Genomic DNA, 21,452 nt, shown 5'->3' with positions numbered 1-21,452 from the left:
TCCCACCATAATGTAAAGCGCACTTTCGGTGCTATATAAATCCTGTATAATAAAAAAATAATATATCACAGATTGTTAAAAAGAGAAGTATGGTGGAATTTTAAATTAGAAACTACTGCATTACGGGGATTAAACAACAGATGGGATGTAAACTTTAATTTCAAATAATACATGGTTAAAATGTGAGATTTGATCACTCACCTCTCCTCATTCACTTCTCCTTTAAGTGGTTTAAATCTGATGGGTTGGGGCGTGTCCAAGATGGCGACCGGCCGCATAATCCGGAGCTTCGACGACTCTTCATCTAATCTGCTGCCATCCTGGCGTCAGTGGATTGAAGGAGCCACCCGGAGGTCCCGCCGCACCTGCTGGTGTTTGGTAGAGGGGTGGCAAGTGGTTTTGGCTCCCCTCTGTGGCAGCGGACCATCGTGGCCTGTTGCGGCCTAGTGAGGCCTCGCTAGACACCGGGCTCTCGTTCAGCAAGGAAACAAGTGAGTGCGGTTTGCGGTGGGAGGGGGTGTTTTAAGATCATCGCCCCCCCCCCCCACCCGGACCATCGGGCCACCCTACCCAGACCATCGGGGCCCCCCCACCCGGACCCAGGGGACTGCGGCCCAGAATAAAGGCCTTGAGGGTCCCCCATTACAGGGACCTGCAAAACGGCCCCCGCTGGGCCTGAAGGCTTGCTAAACCTAACAGACAGCTACTTGGGGGATACAGCAGTGCTCCCTGCCCCCCACTGAAAGGCTCTGGAGCCAGCACCATAGTGAGCTTATAGTTCTTCAGCCCCTGTGCCTGCCTGCCTCCCCACACAGTTTGAGGCCTACATTTGGGCCCCTGGCCTTTATTGAGATTATATACTACAAGTTTATAATTACTAGGGGGCTTGGCTTGAGCCCAGAAAAGATGGCAGCTTAGTTCCTGGAGCCCTGACACGCGGAGGTAGAAGCACGTGCTCACAACAGGGAGAGACACCGTTGATATGGGGAAAACGGATAGGAGACCCGCCGCCCCACGATCGCGGTCCCCCCGCCAGAAGAGTGATCCTGCCAATCGCAGCATTCCGAATTTATTCCGGTCCCAGAACACATTGAGACCTTCTCCCCTGCTGCCCCCTCCCATTCGCTTCACAGAGCACCCCACTCTCGGAGCAGGAGCCCAGCCGCAGCACCCACAGCCTGCCATTCTGAAGCCTCCCCTCTCACTAGGGGATTTGAAAGCAGTAACATCAGATATTAAAGAGACCCTCTCTGCAGCAATTTCTGAGTTACATATCGACATGCAGGCAGTGGCCCAAAGGCTTGAGGCAGTGGAGGATAAAGTTATCACGCAAGACCTTGCCATCCATGATATACGCAAACTGGTAGATATGCACACTATGCACCTAAGAGAGCTTGATCGTCATATTGAGGACCTGGACAACAGGGGAAGACGACATCATTTAAGGGTACATGGTGCCCCTGAAGCAATTGATCGGGCCAACTCACTCAAACGCAATTAACCATTTTTAATGATCTTTTGGAAAGACCACAGGAATCTCCTATTGAGATTGAACACCTCCATAGGGCTCTGTGTCCTTGAGGTAGAGACACTGATCCCCCGAGAGATATAATTTGCTGCTTAGTCAACTTCTGACTTAAGGAAGAAATATTACGCAGAGTACGAAATTGAAACCGCGTGATATATAATGGAGCAGAAATCAAATTATTTGAAGATCTCTCCCATCTCACCTTACAATGCAGAAAGGATTTACGCCCTTTACTGGACCTATTACGTTCCAGGGGTATAGCATACTGCTGGAGATTCCTGTTTGCCCTTTCAGCAACACACATGGGGTTATCAGCTCTCCTGAGATTCCCGGAAGATATTGCACCATTCTGCGAGATCCTAGATATCCCAATAGTGGAAATACTCAACTGGTCCGGTGAATCCCATCTCTGACAGATGAAGATCCAATAGAGGCCCAATCCGCTGGACACCCTGGAGGAGCAAGGCGATACAGACCATCCCACCGCACCTCGTCCTCTCCTGTACGACGAAGGCTCATCATTGGGGACAGTCTACCAGCTTCACCAGCTCATTGCAAGGCACGTCACGAATGACACTTCTCCTTTCTCCCTACCCCGTGCATCACCATTCCCCCATTCTATAGCTACTTCCACACCTGACCTAATATATCGTGTGATTTTCTTCTAAACTATGGTTCCATTTCACCTTCAATGAAAACCTACTGTCCGCCCTGGGATAAGACACTAGGGTATGTGTATTGCATCAGATTGCTCTAACTCATGTATACTATCTGTTCATTATCTGTTTATACCGCTTCTGAATGTATATACTGAGATTTTATTAGCTCTTGCTCTCTGCGGGCTGCATGGTAGCGGTGCTATTAGAGCCGCGGTTCATAATCTTGCTGGCTCTGGAGTTTGTTTGTTTCAACAGTAATGGCCTACTGCATTATACGGATAGCCTCAGCTGAGACTAGAGTTTTTCTTTTTATGAGATCCAAGGATGCAGACCGCTCAATTGCCTCCATGTAAGTCTGCGTCACTGAATCTCAATGCATTTTGCAATTTGTCTCCTCAGACAGGGAATCTTATGCGATTGAGATTTTGAGTTTGAATTACTATGGTTTATTACGGCCTTCTTGCATTGCCCTTTGGGAATATACTCTATGGTCCATCAGCAATTCCACAACGAGCCTTCTGACTCTTATTCAATGTTTATATTCCGGTTCTGTGATGCTGTTATTGTGTGACCATGCTATACCCTGATACACATTCTGCTCATAGCGTCTCTTCATGAGCTTTTTAACTACATATAAGCTCATAGGAACCTTTCTCCGAATATCATACTCTCCTACATGTTCACGATCATACCCAGATTTATACATGAACACTTGACACTATATGCAATGCACTCATACACTTTTCTTCCCCCCCCCCCTCCCTTGTACACCCCCTCCCTCTCCCCTCATATTTTGGCTGCCTTCACATTTTTCCCAGTATAAGGTGTGATTACCTTAGAATCCCAGGTTCCAAGTCATCTTTAAACGCAAACCCCCTAACTGCCCTTGGACACGGTGGTAAGATATGTCTAAGGAATAAGAGTTCTTTAATTGTTATGCATACTTCTGGTTCACTCTATGGTTGTGCATGTTTCTGATATGTGTACATACAGTGGGGCAAAAAAGTATTTAGTCATCCACCAATTGTGCAAGTTCTCCCAACTAAAAGATGAGAGAGGCCTGTAATTGGCATCATAGGTAGACCTCAACTATGAGAGACAAAATGAGAAAAAAAATCCAGACAATCACATTGGCTGATTTGGAAAGAATTTATTTGCAAATTATGGTGGAAAATACGTATTTGGTCAAAATCAAAAGTTCATCTCAATACTTTGTTATATATCCTTTGTTGGCAATGACAGAGGTCAAACGTTTCCTGTAAGTCTTCACAAGGTTGGCACACACTCTTGCTGGTATGTTGGCCCATTCTTCCATGCAGTCTCCTCTAGAGCAGTGATGTTTTGGGGCTGTCGCTGGGCAACACGGACTTTCAACTCCCTCCAAAGGTTTTCTATGGGGTTGAGATCTGGAGACTGGAGGCCACTCCAGGACCTTGAAATGCTTCTTACAAAGCCACTCCTTCGTTGCCCTGGTGGTATGTTTGGGATCATTGTCATGTTGGAAAACCCAGCCATGTTTCATCTTCAATGCCCTTGCTGATGGAAGGAGGTTTGCACTCAAAATTTCACGATACATGGCCCCATTCTATCTGTCCTGTACATGGATCAGTCGTCCTGGTCCCTTTGCAGAGAAACCGCCCCAAAGCATGATGTTGCCACCCCCATGCTTCACAGTAGGTATGGTGTTCTTTGGATGCAACTCAGCATTCTCTCTCCTCCAAACACGACGAGTTGTGTTTCTACCAAACAGTTCTATTTTGGTTTTATCTGACCATATGACATTCTCCCAATCCTCTTCTGGATCATCCAAATGCTCTCTAGCAAACTTCAGATGGGCCCGGACATGTACTGGCTTGAGCAGGGGGACATATCTGGCACTGCAGGATCTGAGTCCCTGGCGGCGTAGTGTGTTACTGATTGTAGCCTTTGTTACGTTGGTCCCAGCTCTCTGCAGGTCATTCACTAGGTCCCCCCGTGTGGTCCTGGGATTTTTGCTCACCGTTCTTGTGATCATTTTCAACCCACGGGGTGAGATCTTGCGTGGAGCCCCAGATTGAGGGAGATTATTAGTGGTCTTGTATGTCTTCCAATTTCTAATTATTGCTCCCACAGTTGATTTGTTCACACCAAGCTGCTTGCCTATTGTGGATTCAGTCTTCCCAGCCTTGTACAGGTCTACAATTTTGTTTCTGGTGTCCTTCGACACCTCTTTGGTCTTCACCATAGTGGAGTTTGGAGTGTGACTGTGTGAGGTTGTGGACAGGTGTCTTTTATACTGATAACAAGTTCAAACAGGTGCCATTGATACAGGTAATGAGTGCAGGACAGAGGAGCCTCTTAAAGAAGAAGGTACAGGTCTGTGAGAGCCAGAAATCTTGCTTGTTTGTAGGTGACCAAATACTTATTTTCCACCATAATTTGCAAATAAATTCTTTCCAAATCAGCCAATGTGATTGTCTGGATTTGTTTCCTCATTTTGTCTCTCATAGTTGAGGTCTACCTGATGCCAATTACAGGCCTCTCTCATCTTTTTAAGTGGGTAAACTTGCACAATTGGTGGATGACTAAATACTTTTTTGCCCCACTGTAGATGATAATGGACCATGCTCTCGACAGGCCACAGATTCACAATGCTACCTCAGCAGTTTATCACAACCTCGCTTATTCTAGGGTTGACCTGCATCTGTGATACCAGCCTGCTGCGTAGTGTGGAACGCCTTGGTTGAGGCCAATATTTCTCTTATATCAGGGTTTCAGGGATGCAGTTTGACCAGATGGTTTGCCCTCGGCCCACATTCCTGAATATTTATGCGTTATGTAATTGCTGTTTCCTTGCAAGGTTTCTCATAAGGTTAATATCTTCAGTCTAAACTGACACAGTATAAGGAGACCTTTTCGCATTGTCTTTTGTGATTGCACTGTAAGGCTCATGGACAACTACAGAACAAAACCTACTATTAATGTACACTGCTTATCTTGTGATACTATAGTATTATAAATATATGACTATACCACATCCTGTTACATAGCCCCACCTTGATGCCTTCCCAAGACAGTAGTACATACAACTAGACACATAAGAACCATCCTTCAGAACACCATACCGTCATACTTATTAGTGAGCTTTCCTAGATTTGCACATGATTACCCACACTATTCATATATCTCACCAACACGTACAATTGTTAAAACAGGACAGCGTAGCTGGACTACACTGTCCCCTGATCTTGTTTTGTAAGAGAAGTTTTAGGAATACTTACCACCACATTTGTATGAGTTTTTACTATGAGCGCCTAACACTTCTCACCTCTACTATTTTCTGATTTGTTGACTCTTCCTCTCCATCTTTTTTTACTCCTTTTTCTACTTTTCATTTTCTCTGCCCTCTAAGGGCGCTGCTTGGTGGTGGGGGGGGGAGTTTGTTGTTTTTTCTTTTTTTTTCAAATCCATCTGCTACAATTATAGACCTTGAGTTGTACTTTTTCTCCCATACAGGACAATGTCTACTAAACCCACATCTGTACGAGCCCACCATACACTTTCCGTGGCATCTCTTAACCATTTGAGCTTCTGAGGATTTACCCCCCTTAATGACCAGGCCATTTTTTGCTGTTTGGCGCTGCACTAATTCAAATGATAATTGCGCGGTCATGCAATGCTCTACCCAAACGGAATTTACGTCCTTTTTTTCACACAAATAGAGTTTTTTTTGGTGGTATTTTATGACCTGTGCACTTTTTATTTTTTGCGCTATAAACAAAAAAAACACGAAAATTTTGAAAAAAAACAATATTTTCTACTTTCAGCTATAAAAAAATATATCGTAAACTCAAAGTTAGTCATAAATTTAAGCCAAAATGTATTCTGCTACATGTTTTTGGTAAAAAAAATCCCAATAAGTGTATATTGATTGCTTTGTGTGGAAGTTATAGCATCTACAAACTATGGTATAGATAATTTGAAATTTACACAGCTTATACTTTCTGACCGCCCATCACATCTCTTGAGGTGCTAAAATACCAGGATAGAACAAACACCCCCAAATGACCCCTTTTCGGAAAGCAGACACCCTAAGCTATCTGCTGAGAGACATATTGGGGTTTATTTACTAAAGCTGGAGAGTCCAAAATCAGACTCCCTTCTGCATAGAAACCAATCAGCTTCCAGGTTTCATTGCCAAAGCTTCATTGAACAAGCTGAGGTTAGAAGCTGATTGGTTTCTATGCAGAAGGGAGTCTGATTTTGGACTCTCCAGCTTTAGTAAATAAACCCCATTGTGTCCATGGAAGATTTATTTTTTTTCCACAAGTTTCTGGAAAATGACTTTTTTTTTTTACACAAAGTTGTCATTTAAATGATTTATTTCTTGCACAAGCCATTGGTATATGTGGAATTACACCCCAAAATACTTTCTGCTACTTCTACCGAGTATGAAGATACCACACATGTGACACTTTTTGGGAGCCTAGCCACATACAGGAGCCTGAAATCCAATGACCACTTTGAAAGCCTGAAGGTGCGTAACTTCTTCATTTCACTTCCCCACTACCTATCACAGTTTCGGAGGCCCTGAAATGCCAGGATAGCACCAAACCCCCCCCAAATGACCCCTTTTTGGAAAGTAGACACTCCAAGGAATTTTAAAAGAGGCATGGTAAGTATTTTGCAGATCTAATTTTTTCTCACAAGGTTTTGAAATATAAAAAAGAAAAAATATGTTTTTGTTTTCTTTCTTCATTTTCCAAAAACTTGTGGCAATAAATGAGATCTGAAAAATACTTACCATGCTTCTTATCAAATTCCTTTGGGTGTCTACTTTCCAAAAAGGGGTCATTTGGGGGGGGGGGTTTGGTGCTATTCTGGCATTCCAGGGCCTCCGAAATTGTGATAGGTAGTCAGGAAGTGTAATGAGGAAATAAAGCCCTTTAAAAGCCTGAAGGTGCTTATTGGATTTTGGGGTCCTGTACTTGGCTAGACTGCCAAAATGTCTCTCACCTGTGGTACCCCCATACTTGGGAGAAGTAGCAGAATGTATTTTGGGGAGTAATTCCACATATACATATGGCTTGTATGAGCAATAAATTATTTAAATGACAATTTTGTGTAATTTTTTTTTTTTTTCATTTTCCAAAAACTTGTGGTAAAAAAATAAATTCTTCTATTGATTCAACATGCCTCTCAGCAAATAGTTTGGGGTGTCTACTTTCCAAAAAGGGGTCATTTTGAGGGGTGGGGGCATTTTATGCCCAGCATTAGAAGTTTATGCCACACATCACTCACTCTTCTAACCACCTGATACCAAACAATTAAAATTTAAAATTACGCATGCCCTGTGCAATGGCGACAAACTGCATACATTTTTAATATCTATAGGCAACGCTTTAAAAGTCTTTACAAGCTACCATTTTAGATTTCCAGAGGAGGTCTAGAGCTATAATTACTGCCCTTGATCTGACGTTCGTGGCGATACCTCACATGCATGGTGCAATCGCTGTTTCCATACTGGCACAGGGTCAACGCTCACGACCGCAGGTGTGCGCGGATAGGCGAGGGTCCTTTTTTTTTTTTTTTTTTCTTTTCTGATTTATTTAATTTTTACACTGTCCCTTTAATTTTTTTTTTTAATCACTTTTAATGCTATTTCAGGGAGGGGGAGGGGGGGCATTTTCTCTCGCTGCTTATAAAGGCAATCCTGCGGCTAATTAACCACTAGGAATGAAAGCCCATTGCCGGCTGAAAAAAATTATGCAGCTGCAGGCATCACCCTGGTATAACCATTCAAAGTCCAGTGATGTACCAGTACGTCGCTGGTCCTTGTTGGGAGTATATGCTATGTTCTTTTTTTCTTTATGCAGCCTGTGGGCTGAATGAAAAAAAAGAGAATAAATCTCTGCCAGAAAAAGTGTGTGGTATGCCCAGAAACCTCCCTGCATCCACCCACTTCTAATGATGGGCACACATGAAATGTGCCAACAAATATAAAATATATATGCCGAAGCATAGGGGCCATCCACCCACTGGCCACCCCAGGCCCCCATGCTTTGGCATATATTCTCTTTTTTTTAACTGCGGATGAAAAATCTCATCCAACAGCACTGCACACACCTACTTATGTCTATTCTGAAAGCAAGACCCTGTTGCTGTCAGAATAAACAGGTCAGTTCTGCAGTTTGACATTCCTGCAAAGAAATCAACAATGGTTAACAATAAAACATAAAATCAATAAAACAACTTTATAATTGAAATATATCTGCAAGGAAAAGTGTGTGGTGGTATGCCCACCATTAGAAACCTCTCTGCATCCACCCACTTCTAATGGTGGGCACACATGAAATGTGCCAACAAATATAAAATATATATGCCGAAGCATAGGGGCCATCCACCCACTGGCCACCCCAGGCCCCCATGCTTCGGCATATATGCTCTTTTTTTTAACTAAGGATGAAAAATCTCATCCAACAGCGCTGCCCACGCTGATTTATGTCTATTCTGAGAGCAAGTTCCTGTTGCTGTCAGAATAAACAGGTCAGTGCTGCAGCTGAAAGCATTCCTGCAAACAGAAATGATTAACAATAAAGCAGTAACAATAAAACAGTATAAGTAGAACAATCACAAAAATGACAACAAAAAAAAACTATAACTATTTTTGGTTTTTACATTTTTTTTATTTTTTGGGGGGGGGATTTGTACTTTTAATTTTTTTCTTTTTTAACTTTTTTTTTCAAACTTTAAACATGCGATAGCCAGTTTCCTGACTACCTAACATCTTTCGAGACCCTGTGTAAATGTGCCCTGAACTGTGCCGCGCTGTACCCTATACTAATAGTTCACTAGTGTATGGTAGAGGCGGAAGCAGGGCTTGACGCAGAGGCCAGGTTGGCCAGGACAGGAAGGAGAACAATAGCGGCTGTCACGCCTAATTCCACGTTTGCTGCAGACACGACATCTTTTTTGGGGTCTTCTTTGGGTTGGGGTACCAGGAATGGTATCGGGAAAATGTCTCTCATGCAGACGGCTAACTGCATCTAGGATGGGGGTTTTGGGCGCAGCACCTTCTGGATACAAAAGGGCCCTGTTGATCTCTAACTGGAATTTTAGGTATGATTCACTATGTCCAGTTGCTTTGTAGAGAACAAAAGCGTTATATACAGCCAATTGAAATAAATAAACAGACACTTTTATGTACCAGCATTTGGCTTTTCGGGAAACTAAGTACGGCTTCATCATCTGGTCGTTGAAGTCCACCCCTCCCCATGTTAAGGTTATAATCGTGGACACAGAGGGGCTTCTCAACAACACCAGCTGCCGTGGCAATTTGGACGCTCGTATCTGCGTGAATAGAAGACAGGAGGTAAACATCCCGTTTGTCCTTCCACTTCACTGCAAGCAATTCTTCGTTTCTCAAGCAGGCTTTGTCCCCCTTTCTAAGACGGGTATTTACAAGCCGTTGGGGGAAGCCCCGACAATTAGATCGCACAGTGCCACGTGCGCAAATTCCCAGATTGAAGAAATGTCTAAAAAGTGGCACGCTTGAATAAAAATTGTCCACGTATAAGTGGTACCCCATATGGAAAAAGGATGACACCAAGTCCCAAACTATCTTGCCACTGCTCCCCATGTAGTCTGGGCATCCGGGGGGCTCCATGTGACTATCTTTTCCCTCGTAAATCCGAAACTTACATGTATAGCCTGTTGCCCTCTCACAGGTCTTATACATCTTGATCCCATATCTGGCACGCTTGCTGGGGAGATATTGTTTGATTAGAAGGTGGCCAGAAAATTGAATGAGGGACTCATCGATGCAGATGTTTTTATGGGGAGTATACACATCTGCAAATTTTTGGTTAAAGTGATTTGCAAGGGGCCGAATTTTGTGGAGTCAGTCAAATTCAGGGTCACCTCGAGGACGACTGAGTGTGTTGTCGTAGAAGTGCATGAAACGCATTATCGTCGCATATCTATGCCTGGCCATGGCAGCAGAGAACACGGACATGTTAACAAGCGGGTCTGTGGACCAATACAACTGCAATTGATTTTTTTTATTAATGCCCATGTTAAGGGTTAGGCCCAAAAAAACTTTAAATTCGGAAACCGTAATGGGTTTCCATGTGAATGGTCTGGCAAGGTTTGAATTTGGGTTGGCGGCGATATATTGTCGTGCATATAAATTGCTTTGATCCACAATCAATGCATAAAGATCATCTGTGAAAAACAGCTCAAAAAAATCAAGGGGAGTATTTAAATTTGCTATTTCCACCTGAATTCCGGGTTGGGCAGTGAATGGGGAAGTAAGTGTGCTGCAGAATTTGTGGGCTGCCAATCGGGATTTGCAAGCACATCCGGAAGGATACTAGGGGCTCTACGGGCCTGTGTGCAAATTCTTGGTGGCCGTGGGACACTACTTGTGCTCGCCACCGCACCAGCTTGTACTGTACTTTTGGGACTTGCCACGTCACCAAGTGATACTGCAGTGCTGGTATGTATACGACCAGGATGTACTAGGCCACTGGTGCTCGCCAGTTCACCAAAAGGTAGTGCGGCACTAGTACTGGCACTCTGCTGCATATGAGAGTCGTCATGCATTTGTACCACCTCAGCAACCTGGGAATGGGATCGGGTACACCTGATCTTAGCAGGGACCTCTTCCTCGTCGTCTGAGTTATGTCAGGGTGCCGCTGCTGTCTATAGGTTCGTATTCTGAGCCTGATTCTGCCAGTGAGTCTTCCCCTTCGCTCTCACTTGACATGCTCAGAATCCTATAGGCCTCTTCACTAGAGTACCTTTGCTTGGACATTTTGGCCACTAAATTTACAGGTACCTAGTGTGACTCATGGGAAAAAGAGCGCCTGGCTGTAAGGGACTGCTTGAACCGCTACAAAAAATATACCGACAAGTGCTAACAGAGATCAGGCTCTCTGATTCTGTGAACACTGCGGTTTTGAGTGTAATGTATCAAGTGACAGTTATCTACTGACACTGCACTTGCTGGGGGAGAAGGGGGGGGCGAAGGGGCTAAATGCAGGTGCTGGCAGATGTCAGGGCTGATCCCGCTAACGCTGCGTTTTTGGGGATACTATAGTAATGTGAAAGCTGGTATAGCGCTGATCTGATCAAAGATATTGATCCAATCAGACACTATACTAGCAATGGAGGTTTAGCGTGCAAGTGAGCGTGTTCCTGGCAATCAAGGGATCAAATGTGATTACTTGTGTACTAGTGGCAATCTGACACTATCTGGGAGGGCGCTAACTGAAGCTAACACTATCGGAAGTCACCAGTGACACTAATACAGTGATCAGTAAAAATCTGTTCACTGTAATCAATGAGACTGGCGACAGGGCAGTGAAGGGGTTAACTGGGGGGGCGATCAAGGGGTTAAATGGGATTACTGGTGTACTAGTGGGCAAACTGGCGCTATCTGGGAGGGGCGCTAACACTATTGGAAGTCGCCAGCGACACTGATACAGTGATCAGTAAAAATCTGTTCACTGATCAATGACACTGGTGACAGGGCAGTGAAGGGGTTAACTCGGGGGGGGCGATCAAGGGGTTAAACGGGACTACTGGTTTACTAGCGGGCAATCTGGCGCTATCTGGGAGGGGCGCTAACACTATCGGAAGTCGCCAGCGACACTGATACAGTGATCAGTAAAAATCTGTTCACTGATCAATGACACTGGTGACAGAGCAGTGAAGGGGTTAACTGGGGGGGGGGCGATCAGGGGGTTAAATGTCTCCTAGGTGTGTTCTAACTGTGGGTATGTGCTGTTTTACTCACGATTTGTATGTCTTCTTCTCTGTCTGGAATGGAATGTGTCCAGGCAGAGAAGAATGACATCATATCCTGTCCTGTGTAACTGTCAACACAGGACAGGATAGGACAGGGACTGACCATCCGATTTCAGCCGGACATCACAGGCTGAAATCGAATGATTGATTCCTCCGGGATCAAATCGTGCCACCCGCGGGTCGGCGGGAGCGCGCTCGCGCCTCCTGCCTGCGAAAACCTCAGGAGCGCGGCGCACGTTTTAAAACGTGCTTTTGCGCACCCGTGCCACCCTGCAACCGTATATATGCAGTGGCAGGGCGGCAAGTGGTTAATGCAAGAGGTCTAAATATACCTGAGAAATGCTCACAACTCTTGACTTACATGAAAAGCTTGCGAGCAGACGTACTCTTCATCCAAGAAACTCATTTTCGTGCTGATCATCTCTCTAAATTTTCCAATGCTAATTACCCAACAGTCAACCATTCAGTTAACACAGAGGTAAAAGCAAAAGGTGTGTCCATTTTGATCTCCAAAACACTCCTGTTTACAATTATTGATTCTCTCGAGGATCCGGAGGGAAGGTTCCTCTTCCTTAAAGGCACCCTCTACAACAAACTGCTTACTTTAGCCAACATTTATAGCCCCAATACGGCACAAGTGAACTTTTTCCGTAAAATTTCTAAAACACTTGCAACATTCCAATCGGGTATCTTGATTCTTGGGGGCGATTTTAATGTAGCACTGAATCCATTGGAAGACACTTTGACAGGCTTTTCATCAAAACCCTTCCGAGCACTTAAACAGATTGAAGTTGAACTGAATGACCTTCTCCTTCATGATACATGGCGTACCCTACACCCCTCTGACAAAGACTACACTTTTTTCTCCGCACCTCACTAGCGTCATTCCAGAATCTAATTTTTCTTTCACAAAAAGACTTACACACATTAAAATCAGCCTCTATTGAACCAATGATTCTTTCTGACCATCACCCGATCATGATGACCATACATCTTCCCAATGCCCCATTTACGTCCAAAACATAGAGATTAGATCCCTTTCTCCTTACGGACTAATCCATTACCCTACAAATTCGTGAATCTCTGACCAGTTATTTTAAGGAAAATGCGTCCCCGGAAACGTCACCTCTCATACAATGGGAAGCACACAGATGTGTGATACGTGGGATCCTGCTTTCAATCACTGCTTCTCGAAAATGCATAGCTCAGGCATCTTTTACTTCTATACTCCAAAAAGTACGTAAACTTGAATGCTCACATAAACGCTCTAAGGCTGTAAACTCTGCGAACTAACTTGATCAGGCACGCAAACAACTCTGAGACATAGTGGAAAAGAAAACCAAGCGTAATTTTACTTTATCTCAGAAACTCCTTTATGAACATGGAAATAAGAGCGGCAAGTTTTTAGCCAGGGCCTTGCAATCTAAAAAAGCAGCTCGCACCATTCATCAACTTAACTCCAAACAAGGCCACCTACTTAAAACGTCTGCGGATATCGCAGCCAAATTTGAGAAATATTATACTACCCTCTACAACCTACCCTTAGCCCCAAAACCTGCAGGGGATACTAGACCACGTAAGGTCATTATCCAGACTTTTCTCGCCCAATATCTTCCTAAACCCATTTCCCAAGCACAAGCAAGAGAACTAGATGGAGCTTTGACACTGACAGAACTACAACAGGCCACCACACAAGTGAAACCAGGTAAAAGCCTGGGCCCAGACGGACTTATAACCACATATTACAAATACTTCATAGGCATCCTCGCACACCCATTCCTAAAGGCCTTCAATTCACTAGATACCCCAGGACAGTCCATGCACCATCTTTCTGAAGCACACGTTTGTACCGAAAGAAAACAAAGACAAGACATCGCCAGCGAACTATCGCCTGATCTCCCTTCTGAACGTTGATTTAAAGATTTTTGCCAAAATACTGGCCAATCGCTTATTACACATCATAGACCCTATTATTTCCACTGACCAGGTGGGGTTCATACCCGGTAGGGAGGCTATAGACAATAGGATCAGGGCAATAAATGTACATCATTGGTTGACACAGAAGAAACAATCTGGCTTTTTCCTCTCTAGACGCTGAGAAGGCCTTCGACAGATTGGCATGGGACTACATGGAAGCCGTTCTGACTAGCCTTGGTCTTCCTCCACACCTCTTGAACTTTATCATATCTTTATATACAACACCAACAGCTAAAGTGAGAGTCAATGGCCTCCTTTCAGATGCCTTTTCGATAAGCAATGGGACCAGACAGGGATGTCCATTATCCCCCCTCCTATTCATTCTTACGTTGGAACCTTTTTTGAACTGTATTAAACAGAATGACATCATCAAAGGAATTTTAATCCATGGCAAAATTCACAAAATAGCGGCCTTTGCTGACGACATCTTACTATTCCTGACAGACCCAAATATTATGCTACCTAACTTACTACACTATTTCAAATTATTCCAGTATTTGGCCAATTTTAAAATGAACTTCAATAAATTTAAAATTAACTTCAATAAATTTGGCCAATTTTAAAATTAACTTCAATAAATCCCAGGCCCTCAATGTTTCCCTAACCCAGTGTTTCTCAATTCCAGTCCTCATGGACCCCCAACAGGTCATGTTTTCAGGATTTCCATTATTTTGCACAGGTGATTTGATCAGTTTCACTGCCTTAGTAATTACCACAGCTGTTTCATCTGAGGGAAATCCTGAAAACATGACCTGTTGGGGGTCCATGAGGACTGGAGTTGAGAAACACTGCCCTAACCCAAGATACGGTCAGACAGGTGAAAGCGAACTTTCCTTTCGCATGTGAGTCTGAGGCCATCACTTACTTAGGAATTCAATTACCGACTCACCTTGCAGAACTCTATACTAAAAACTTTTTACCCATCCTACGTAGCATCACCAAAGATCTACAGACATGGGACAAACCATTTTTTTCTTGGTTTGGCAGAGCAGCTATTCTCAAGATGAACGTGTTTCCTAGACTTCTATACCTGATGCAAATGATTCCTATCAAACTGCCTAATTCCTTCTTTAAGTCCTATAAATCATTATGTACCTCGTTCCTATGGTGTAATAAACGCCCTAGAATCGGTTTTGAACAACTTACCATGCCTAAGACAAGCAGAGGTATTGGACTGCCTGATATTACCCACTACTACAGAGCCTGTCACATGGCAAGAATAGTAGATTGGGCTACAAACCACAACCGTAAGGCTTGGGTTAATTTGGAAGCCGCATTTTTGGGGACCCCGCTTGCCACCTCCCCTTTGCTGAAAAACTCCCACTTTCCATCTGATTTCAGGGAACACCTTCTTATAGGCCCTACTCTATCGTGTTATCACCTGATAAACAGGTTTCTCTTCAACCCCTGGCCCACTCCGTCCTATCAAAATGAACCCAGACTTCCCCCCTGGTATGTCTCTTGCCTTTCTCGCCTGGTCTAACCCCACAGACAATTTGAATTTGCATCAACTTTTCAAAGATAAGACATTATTACCCAGAGACCTCCTTCTGAACAAATGGCCACCCCTAACCCTCACGCCGTGGATGTACAGACAACTCCACCACTTTATACATAGCTCCCCACATCTAAGAAATTTTACTAGACCACTTACCCTATTTGAAAAACTTTGCTCAACAGATTCCCCCCAGAGACATGTTATATCTAAGCTTTACACATGCCTCGAAAACACCATTGACCTTCCATCTAGAAAAGCTTGCTTGCCTGGAGCACCGACTTACAACTTCAACTATCTCCAGAAGACTGGGATCACATTTATGAACATATACACAAAGGGTCCATATGCATCTCCACACAAGAAAGCAATTTTTAACTATATTCTAGATGTTACAGAGTTCCGTCCCTGCTTCACAAATTTGACCCTAACATTTCAGATTCGTGTTGGAGATGTCACCAGGCGACGGGTAAACTCTTACATATCTGGTGGGACTGCCCATTGCTATAGCCTTTCTAGGGGAAAATCCAATCCATAATCACACAAGTAACTACATACTCTCTAGACCTCCCCCGCACAATTCTTGCTCCACCACTCCACACTTCCATTTAGGACATACCGTAGATCACTCGCCATGCACATGGTAAACACGGCAAAACAATGTATCCCAGTCCACTGGCGCTCAACACATGTTCCCACTATTCGAGAATGGTTTGCTAGGAAAAAGAACATCCCAAGAGATTCAGGAAAACATGGGCTTGTTGGAGCCATTTCAAAACCACCACTACCTATCACCTATTAATGCATGAACAGCCTACACCCCCTGACTGATTGATTAGACACAATGCTGTTCTAGGGAACGCCTTGTCCACCGAAGACGCATTTGATACACATTTGGATGGGCTGAAATGTGGCATTGTGGCCTGCCTTTCGGGTTCTTGGCCCACAGTTGCCCCATTGAATGATCTTGCACGTACTGCATCCTAAGCTATATGAATATCTTTCTGGCTCGTACAAATTGATGTGATTTATTTTATCTACAACTACCCATTCTAACAACCCCCTTACTCATTTCCCATTCTCCCCACCCCTTTTTTTTTTTTATCCTATATCCCCCCACCCCCCCACTACCTCACTCTACATCTCCTCCTCTAACTATTCTATCTTATTTTTATCTCACACCTTTTATACCATTACATTTGATGTAATGGTATATCTCACCTCGATTTGTACTGCAGTTTAAATCCATGGCCCGTCTGTGAAACGGGATGCTACATGTTGTGTCTATGTTCGGACTGTTATCCGTATTTGTATGTACATTGATATGCCTTACTTTTTCTAATAAAAGTATTTTTGGAAAAAAAAAAAATCTGATGGGTTGATAACTTATATTGGAAACAAGATACTATTAACATGGAAAGAAATCACCAGCATTGAGGGGATCTTTCAGCTGTTCCCTGCCAGCTCTGAACCAGAGAACTGAGCGATCACATGACTGCTGGTTGCTCAGAGTGGACAGCAGTGACTATCAATTATGAACAAAAAAAATAAGGAATAAAATTGACAGTAGTGATCACTGTTGTATTTTTTGTATTATTAAAAACAGAGATAAAATGCACTCACATGGTACAAAAAAGTACATTGCATGTGTCAATTTAAAATCTTAGTGGTGCTGCTGCTTAGATGTTTGTCTTAGATGCAGTGATTGTCCAAGTATTTGTACAGCCCAGCCAGCCCGCAAGTAATACTCTTTCCAGGATCCCTGTAAGCCACGCCCAGACTACTCCATATTCATTTTGTCATGTTGACATCATCAGGATAACTAGGCTGAGCAGTCCTGAGAGAGAAATATTTATGCTGAAATCCTCCTACAGCTATAATACTTCCAACTGCCATCTCTTTTGTTTTGGACTTCTTTCATATTCACTTTAAATAATTTGATCACAATTTATGCACATTAATTGTACAATATACAGATTGTATGTTATTGATTATGTTTATTATTTAGCTATGTATGTACCTATAATTTAGTAACGTGGCATACACCTATACATTGATTTTTTTGGTGAATATTCACTTATTTGCTTGATTATACATGGATATTGCACAGTTAATATTTATGTATATAACATGTATATTTGTGGATAATAAATAGGTATGACTATGGAAAGTGTGGCAGAAATGCAATAATAGGACTTTTATGTTGGATTTTAACCAGACATGCCAATAAATTGTTACATGTATTAAAGATCCAGCCATGCTGCTGCCTTTTTTATATATTTGTCATTCGATGGCTGGCAGGGGCACCCCTCATTTGTGGGATTCAGTGGAGAGGCTGAGCACAGGCAGTTTTGGATTTGTAGCTTTCCTTTTAATTTGGTTTAATGATTTTGATAGAAGTTTTGATTGTTGCAATTCATGGTTAAAAATGACCATTTGCTTGAGCATTTCTGTTAAAAACATGTATGTGCTTGTTGCATGTTTATTTGGTATGAAACTGCTTTTAAAGTATATTTTAAGAGACAAAGTCTTTTTACATATTTATGTAACAGATTTTTTTTATGATTTTTGCTTGTAGTCCTGATGAGGATTCCTCACAGAAATTCATACCTTTTGTAGGGGTGAGTATACAAATCATAGAAGAAAGTATTTTATTGTTTTAGCTTGTTAACCAATTCAATACCCGGCAATTTTACACCTTCCTGCCCAGGCAATTTTTCAGGTTTCAGCGCTCTCACACTTTGAATGACAATTGTGCGGTCATACAACATTGTACCGAAACTAAAATTTTATCATTTTCTTCACACAACTAGAGCTTTCTTTTCGTGGTATTTAATCACCGCCAGGGTTTTTATTTTTTGCTAAATTAACAAAAAAAGACCAAAAATTTTGAAGAAAAAAACACGTTTTTCTTTGTTTCTGTTATAAAAGTTTACAAATAAATAATTGTTCTTCATAAATTTAGGCCAAGATGTATTCTGCTACATGTCTTTGGTGAAAATAACCCAAATTACGATGTATTTTGTAGGAAAGTTATAGAGTTCACAAACTATGGTATATATCTGAAAATTGATCAGTCCTGAAGTACTGACAGCCAATCTAATTTCTTGAGGTCCAAGAATGTCAGAATAGTACAGATATCCCCGCAAATGACCCCTTTTTGTAAAGTAGACAGTCCAACGTACTTCATAAGAGGAACGGCGAGTTTTTTGAAGTTGTATTTTTTTGTCATAATTTTTCGGAAAATGAAAAAATTAAAAAAATTATTTTCACAATTTTTTTTTTTACATACTGTCACCAGTGCAGTACAGCATCATCATATAACTGGCATGGCGGTAATCAGGGACACTGACTGGTGACAGTATGAAAAAAAATATATATTTTTTTTATTTTTTTATTACATTTTTTTTTATTTTTTTAAGATTTTTTTTTCATATTTCACTATGACCAAAGTAGTTCAATGTTACCAAAGTAACATTGTACTACTTTGGGGAAGTGATCAGTATTTTTTTAAAGATTTTTTTTTACACAATTTACTTATAGCAAAGAATTACTTTGCTATAAGCAAGCATTTACCTGAATGACATCGATTCATTCAGGGCTTTTTTTTTTTTGTGCTTAGCTGTGATTTGGCCATGCGCATGTGATCGCTGTGACCATTCACAGCTAGACACTAGTATACAATGGATGGCATGAATGAAGCCATCCATTGTATACAACTGTCATGTGACCTGCTGTGATTGGTCATAGCAGGTCGCATGGTACCGGCAACGGGGGCCGGTACCCAGATCTGTCATCGGCCGTGTCCGAGATACACGGCTGGTGACAGATCGCGCCGCTGCGCGGCTCTGCAAGCACGAAAACTGCGCATATGCGGGAGGACGCCAAATGGCATCCACCCCGGAAATCTACTGCATTTTTGCGGCCACTAAACGGCCATTGGCCGTTTCATAAGAATTTAAATGATCATCTTGTTTCCAGAGACAGAATGCATAGCATACCACTCAAGTAAATTACTTTAAAGTTCTAAACCTCTAAAAGTTATTTTAGTTTTGGATGTATTTGCTTTTAGTTATGCCACATATGTATTTGCATTTTCCAGACTGCCCAGTTATGTCTTTTTGAATTTGAAAACAATACAGTGGATTTGAAAATGTCCATAGATGCCTCAGTATTAACATTTAGTTATTTAATCTGATAGGATTTATTTAGTGCTTACACAGTGCATTACATTTATATTTTACATTCACATCAGTTCCTGCCCCCAAGGAGCTGACATTCTAAAGTCCCTAACTTAATACATACACATACTAGGGCCAATTTAGGCAGGAACCACTTAACCTGCCAACATGTCTTTGGAGTGTGTGAGGAAACCGGAGTACCCTGAGGAAACCCACACAGGCACAGGGAGAACATGCAAATAATATTATTATTTGTATACTATAAATACATTTTTCACCTTTTATCTTATAATAGAACTGTATATAAATCTGGGAATTGGGTTGTGTATTGACATCTGCCAATAGTGAACAACAATATGACAAGTTAGATTGAGGTTCAGTAATACATGTATAATTATTTATAATTCTAAAAAAAAAGTTTGGGTTTAAATTTCGTGTCTGACTGGTGACATTTAGCTGCTACCAGTGTATCATATTTGTCCCCCAAAATACTGTGAACATTTGGAGCGATATTGATTTTTTTCCTTTGTTTTTTTTTAAAGGTTGTAAAGGTTGGCATTGTTGAGCAGTCCTCAGCAACTTCAGGTTGGTTTGCCATATTTCTTTGTTTTCGTATGATGAACTGGCAAGGCTTTCTTCTCTTAAAGCGGAGATCCACCCAAAAGGGGAAGTTCCGCTTTAAGCCTGTGTCCCCCGCTCCCCATTAAGGACTGGCACCTTAGGGTAGCGGGTACCCGAACTTGATAGGTACCCACTCCCACTTCCACTGCAATCGCCTAGGCTCTCGGAAGCAAAAGTTGTCCTCCCCCCTCTCTCCTCGTAGTCTTTTGGGACACGTGACAGGTCCCAGAAGACTACGGTGCCATTCACAAAGCGCAGCACTTCTCACGCATGCACAGTGGGCATTGGCTGTGAAGCCGCAAGCTGTCACAGCCTTTTGCCCATACTGAAGATGACGATGCCAGGGAGAGAAAACAGCTGGTGAAACCAGCAGTGGTGAGGACACCACTGGACTGAGGGAAAGGTAAGTGTATATGTTTTAAAAGTTTTTGTAGCTGCTGACTTTTTTTTTTTTTTTTTAGCTGGAACTCTGCTTTAAAGTGTTACTAAACCCATGACCCTGCATTCACTATATCTGGTCTTCCACAGTACACAGAGCATGGAAATGCAATAATAAATATAAACCGCTAAATACCTTTTCTCAGCAGTAGTTTTAGGAGTTGTGTGACTCCTATTAGTGTCCAGCAGAGCACTGGTTGAAGCTTGTAGGTGGAGTTTTCATTCTCCCCTGATTGTCCTATGAGGTTGCCGGACCCCTGATCCTCTGTCTGGACAGTGATGACTGACCCTGTGCTGATCACATGCACTCTCCCAAGAAAAAAAAACAACTCTCTAGCAAACTGAACATGTGCAGCTTGCCCCCAAAGCTCTGTTCTATCAGTAGATTGGGGACTGTAGAAGAAGGGGCAGATCAGAGAAGACAGGATCAAACATCCTTTTTACACAATGTGGAGGATTAACATCTTCGTTTCCACAGTGAGTATAACAAGCTTGCTTTGCTAAATATACAGACTGATTTTACTGCTGTGGGTATAGTAACACTTTAATCATTATTTGTAACACAAGCTTGTCATATTGGCTTTTAAACATTTGCTTTCTTTTATTAAATAGCCTTCAATATAAGTAAAAAGTGCATATTAGCTTTGGAGTATGGCTGTATTTGCAGATGCAGTCCAACTGCCCTAAGACAAAATTGTAATAATAAATATTCCCATAAAGATTTACACTTGGTTTTGCCGTTTGTGCACATTTAGGTTTATGGA

At 42.4% G+C, this 21,452-nt stretch overlaps 1 protein-coding gene across 6 annotated transcripts in view; it reads left to right on the top strand.

The window, feature by feature from the left end:
- PACS2 (phosphofurin acidic cluster sorting protein 2) overlaps positions 1–21,452 on the top strand; it is a 1,098,307-nt gene that overhangs the window by 926,449 nt on the left and 150,406 nt on the right. For all 6 annotated transcript variants that reach the window (XM_089657830.1, XM_089657827.1, XM_089657828.1 and 3 more), the window contains 2 exons: positions 18,027–18,069; positions 20,172–20,214. In XM_089657830.1, the coding sequence (XP_089513956.1) occupies positions 18,027–18,069; positions 20,172–20,214 (86 nt within the window). The remainder of the gene's footprint in view (positions 1–18,026; positions 18,070–20,171; positions 20,215–21,452) is intronic.

The sequence above is a fragment of the Staurois parvus genome, unplaced genomic scaffold (genome assembly GCF_062004578.1).
Source record: "Staurois parvus isolate SC_StPar_1 unplaced genomic scaffold, SC_StPar_1.0 ptg001032l, whole genome shotgun sequence".
Taxonomy (NCBI): domain Eukaryota; kingdom Metazoa; phylum Chordata; class Amphibia; order Anura; family Ranidae; genus Staurois; species Staurois parvus.
Note: the sequence above shows the minus strand (reverse complement) of the source record. Positions and strands in the feature narration are given on the sequence as shown.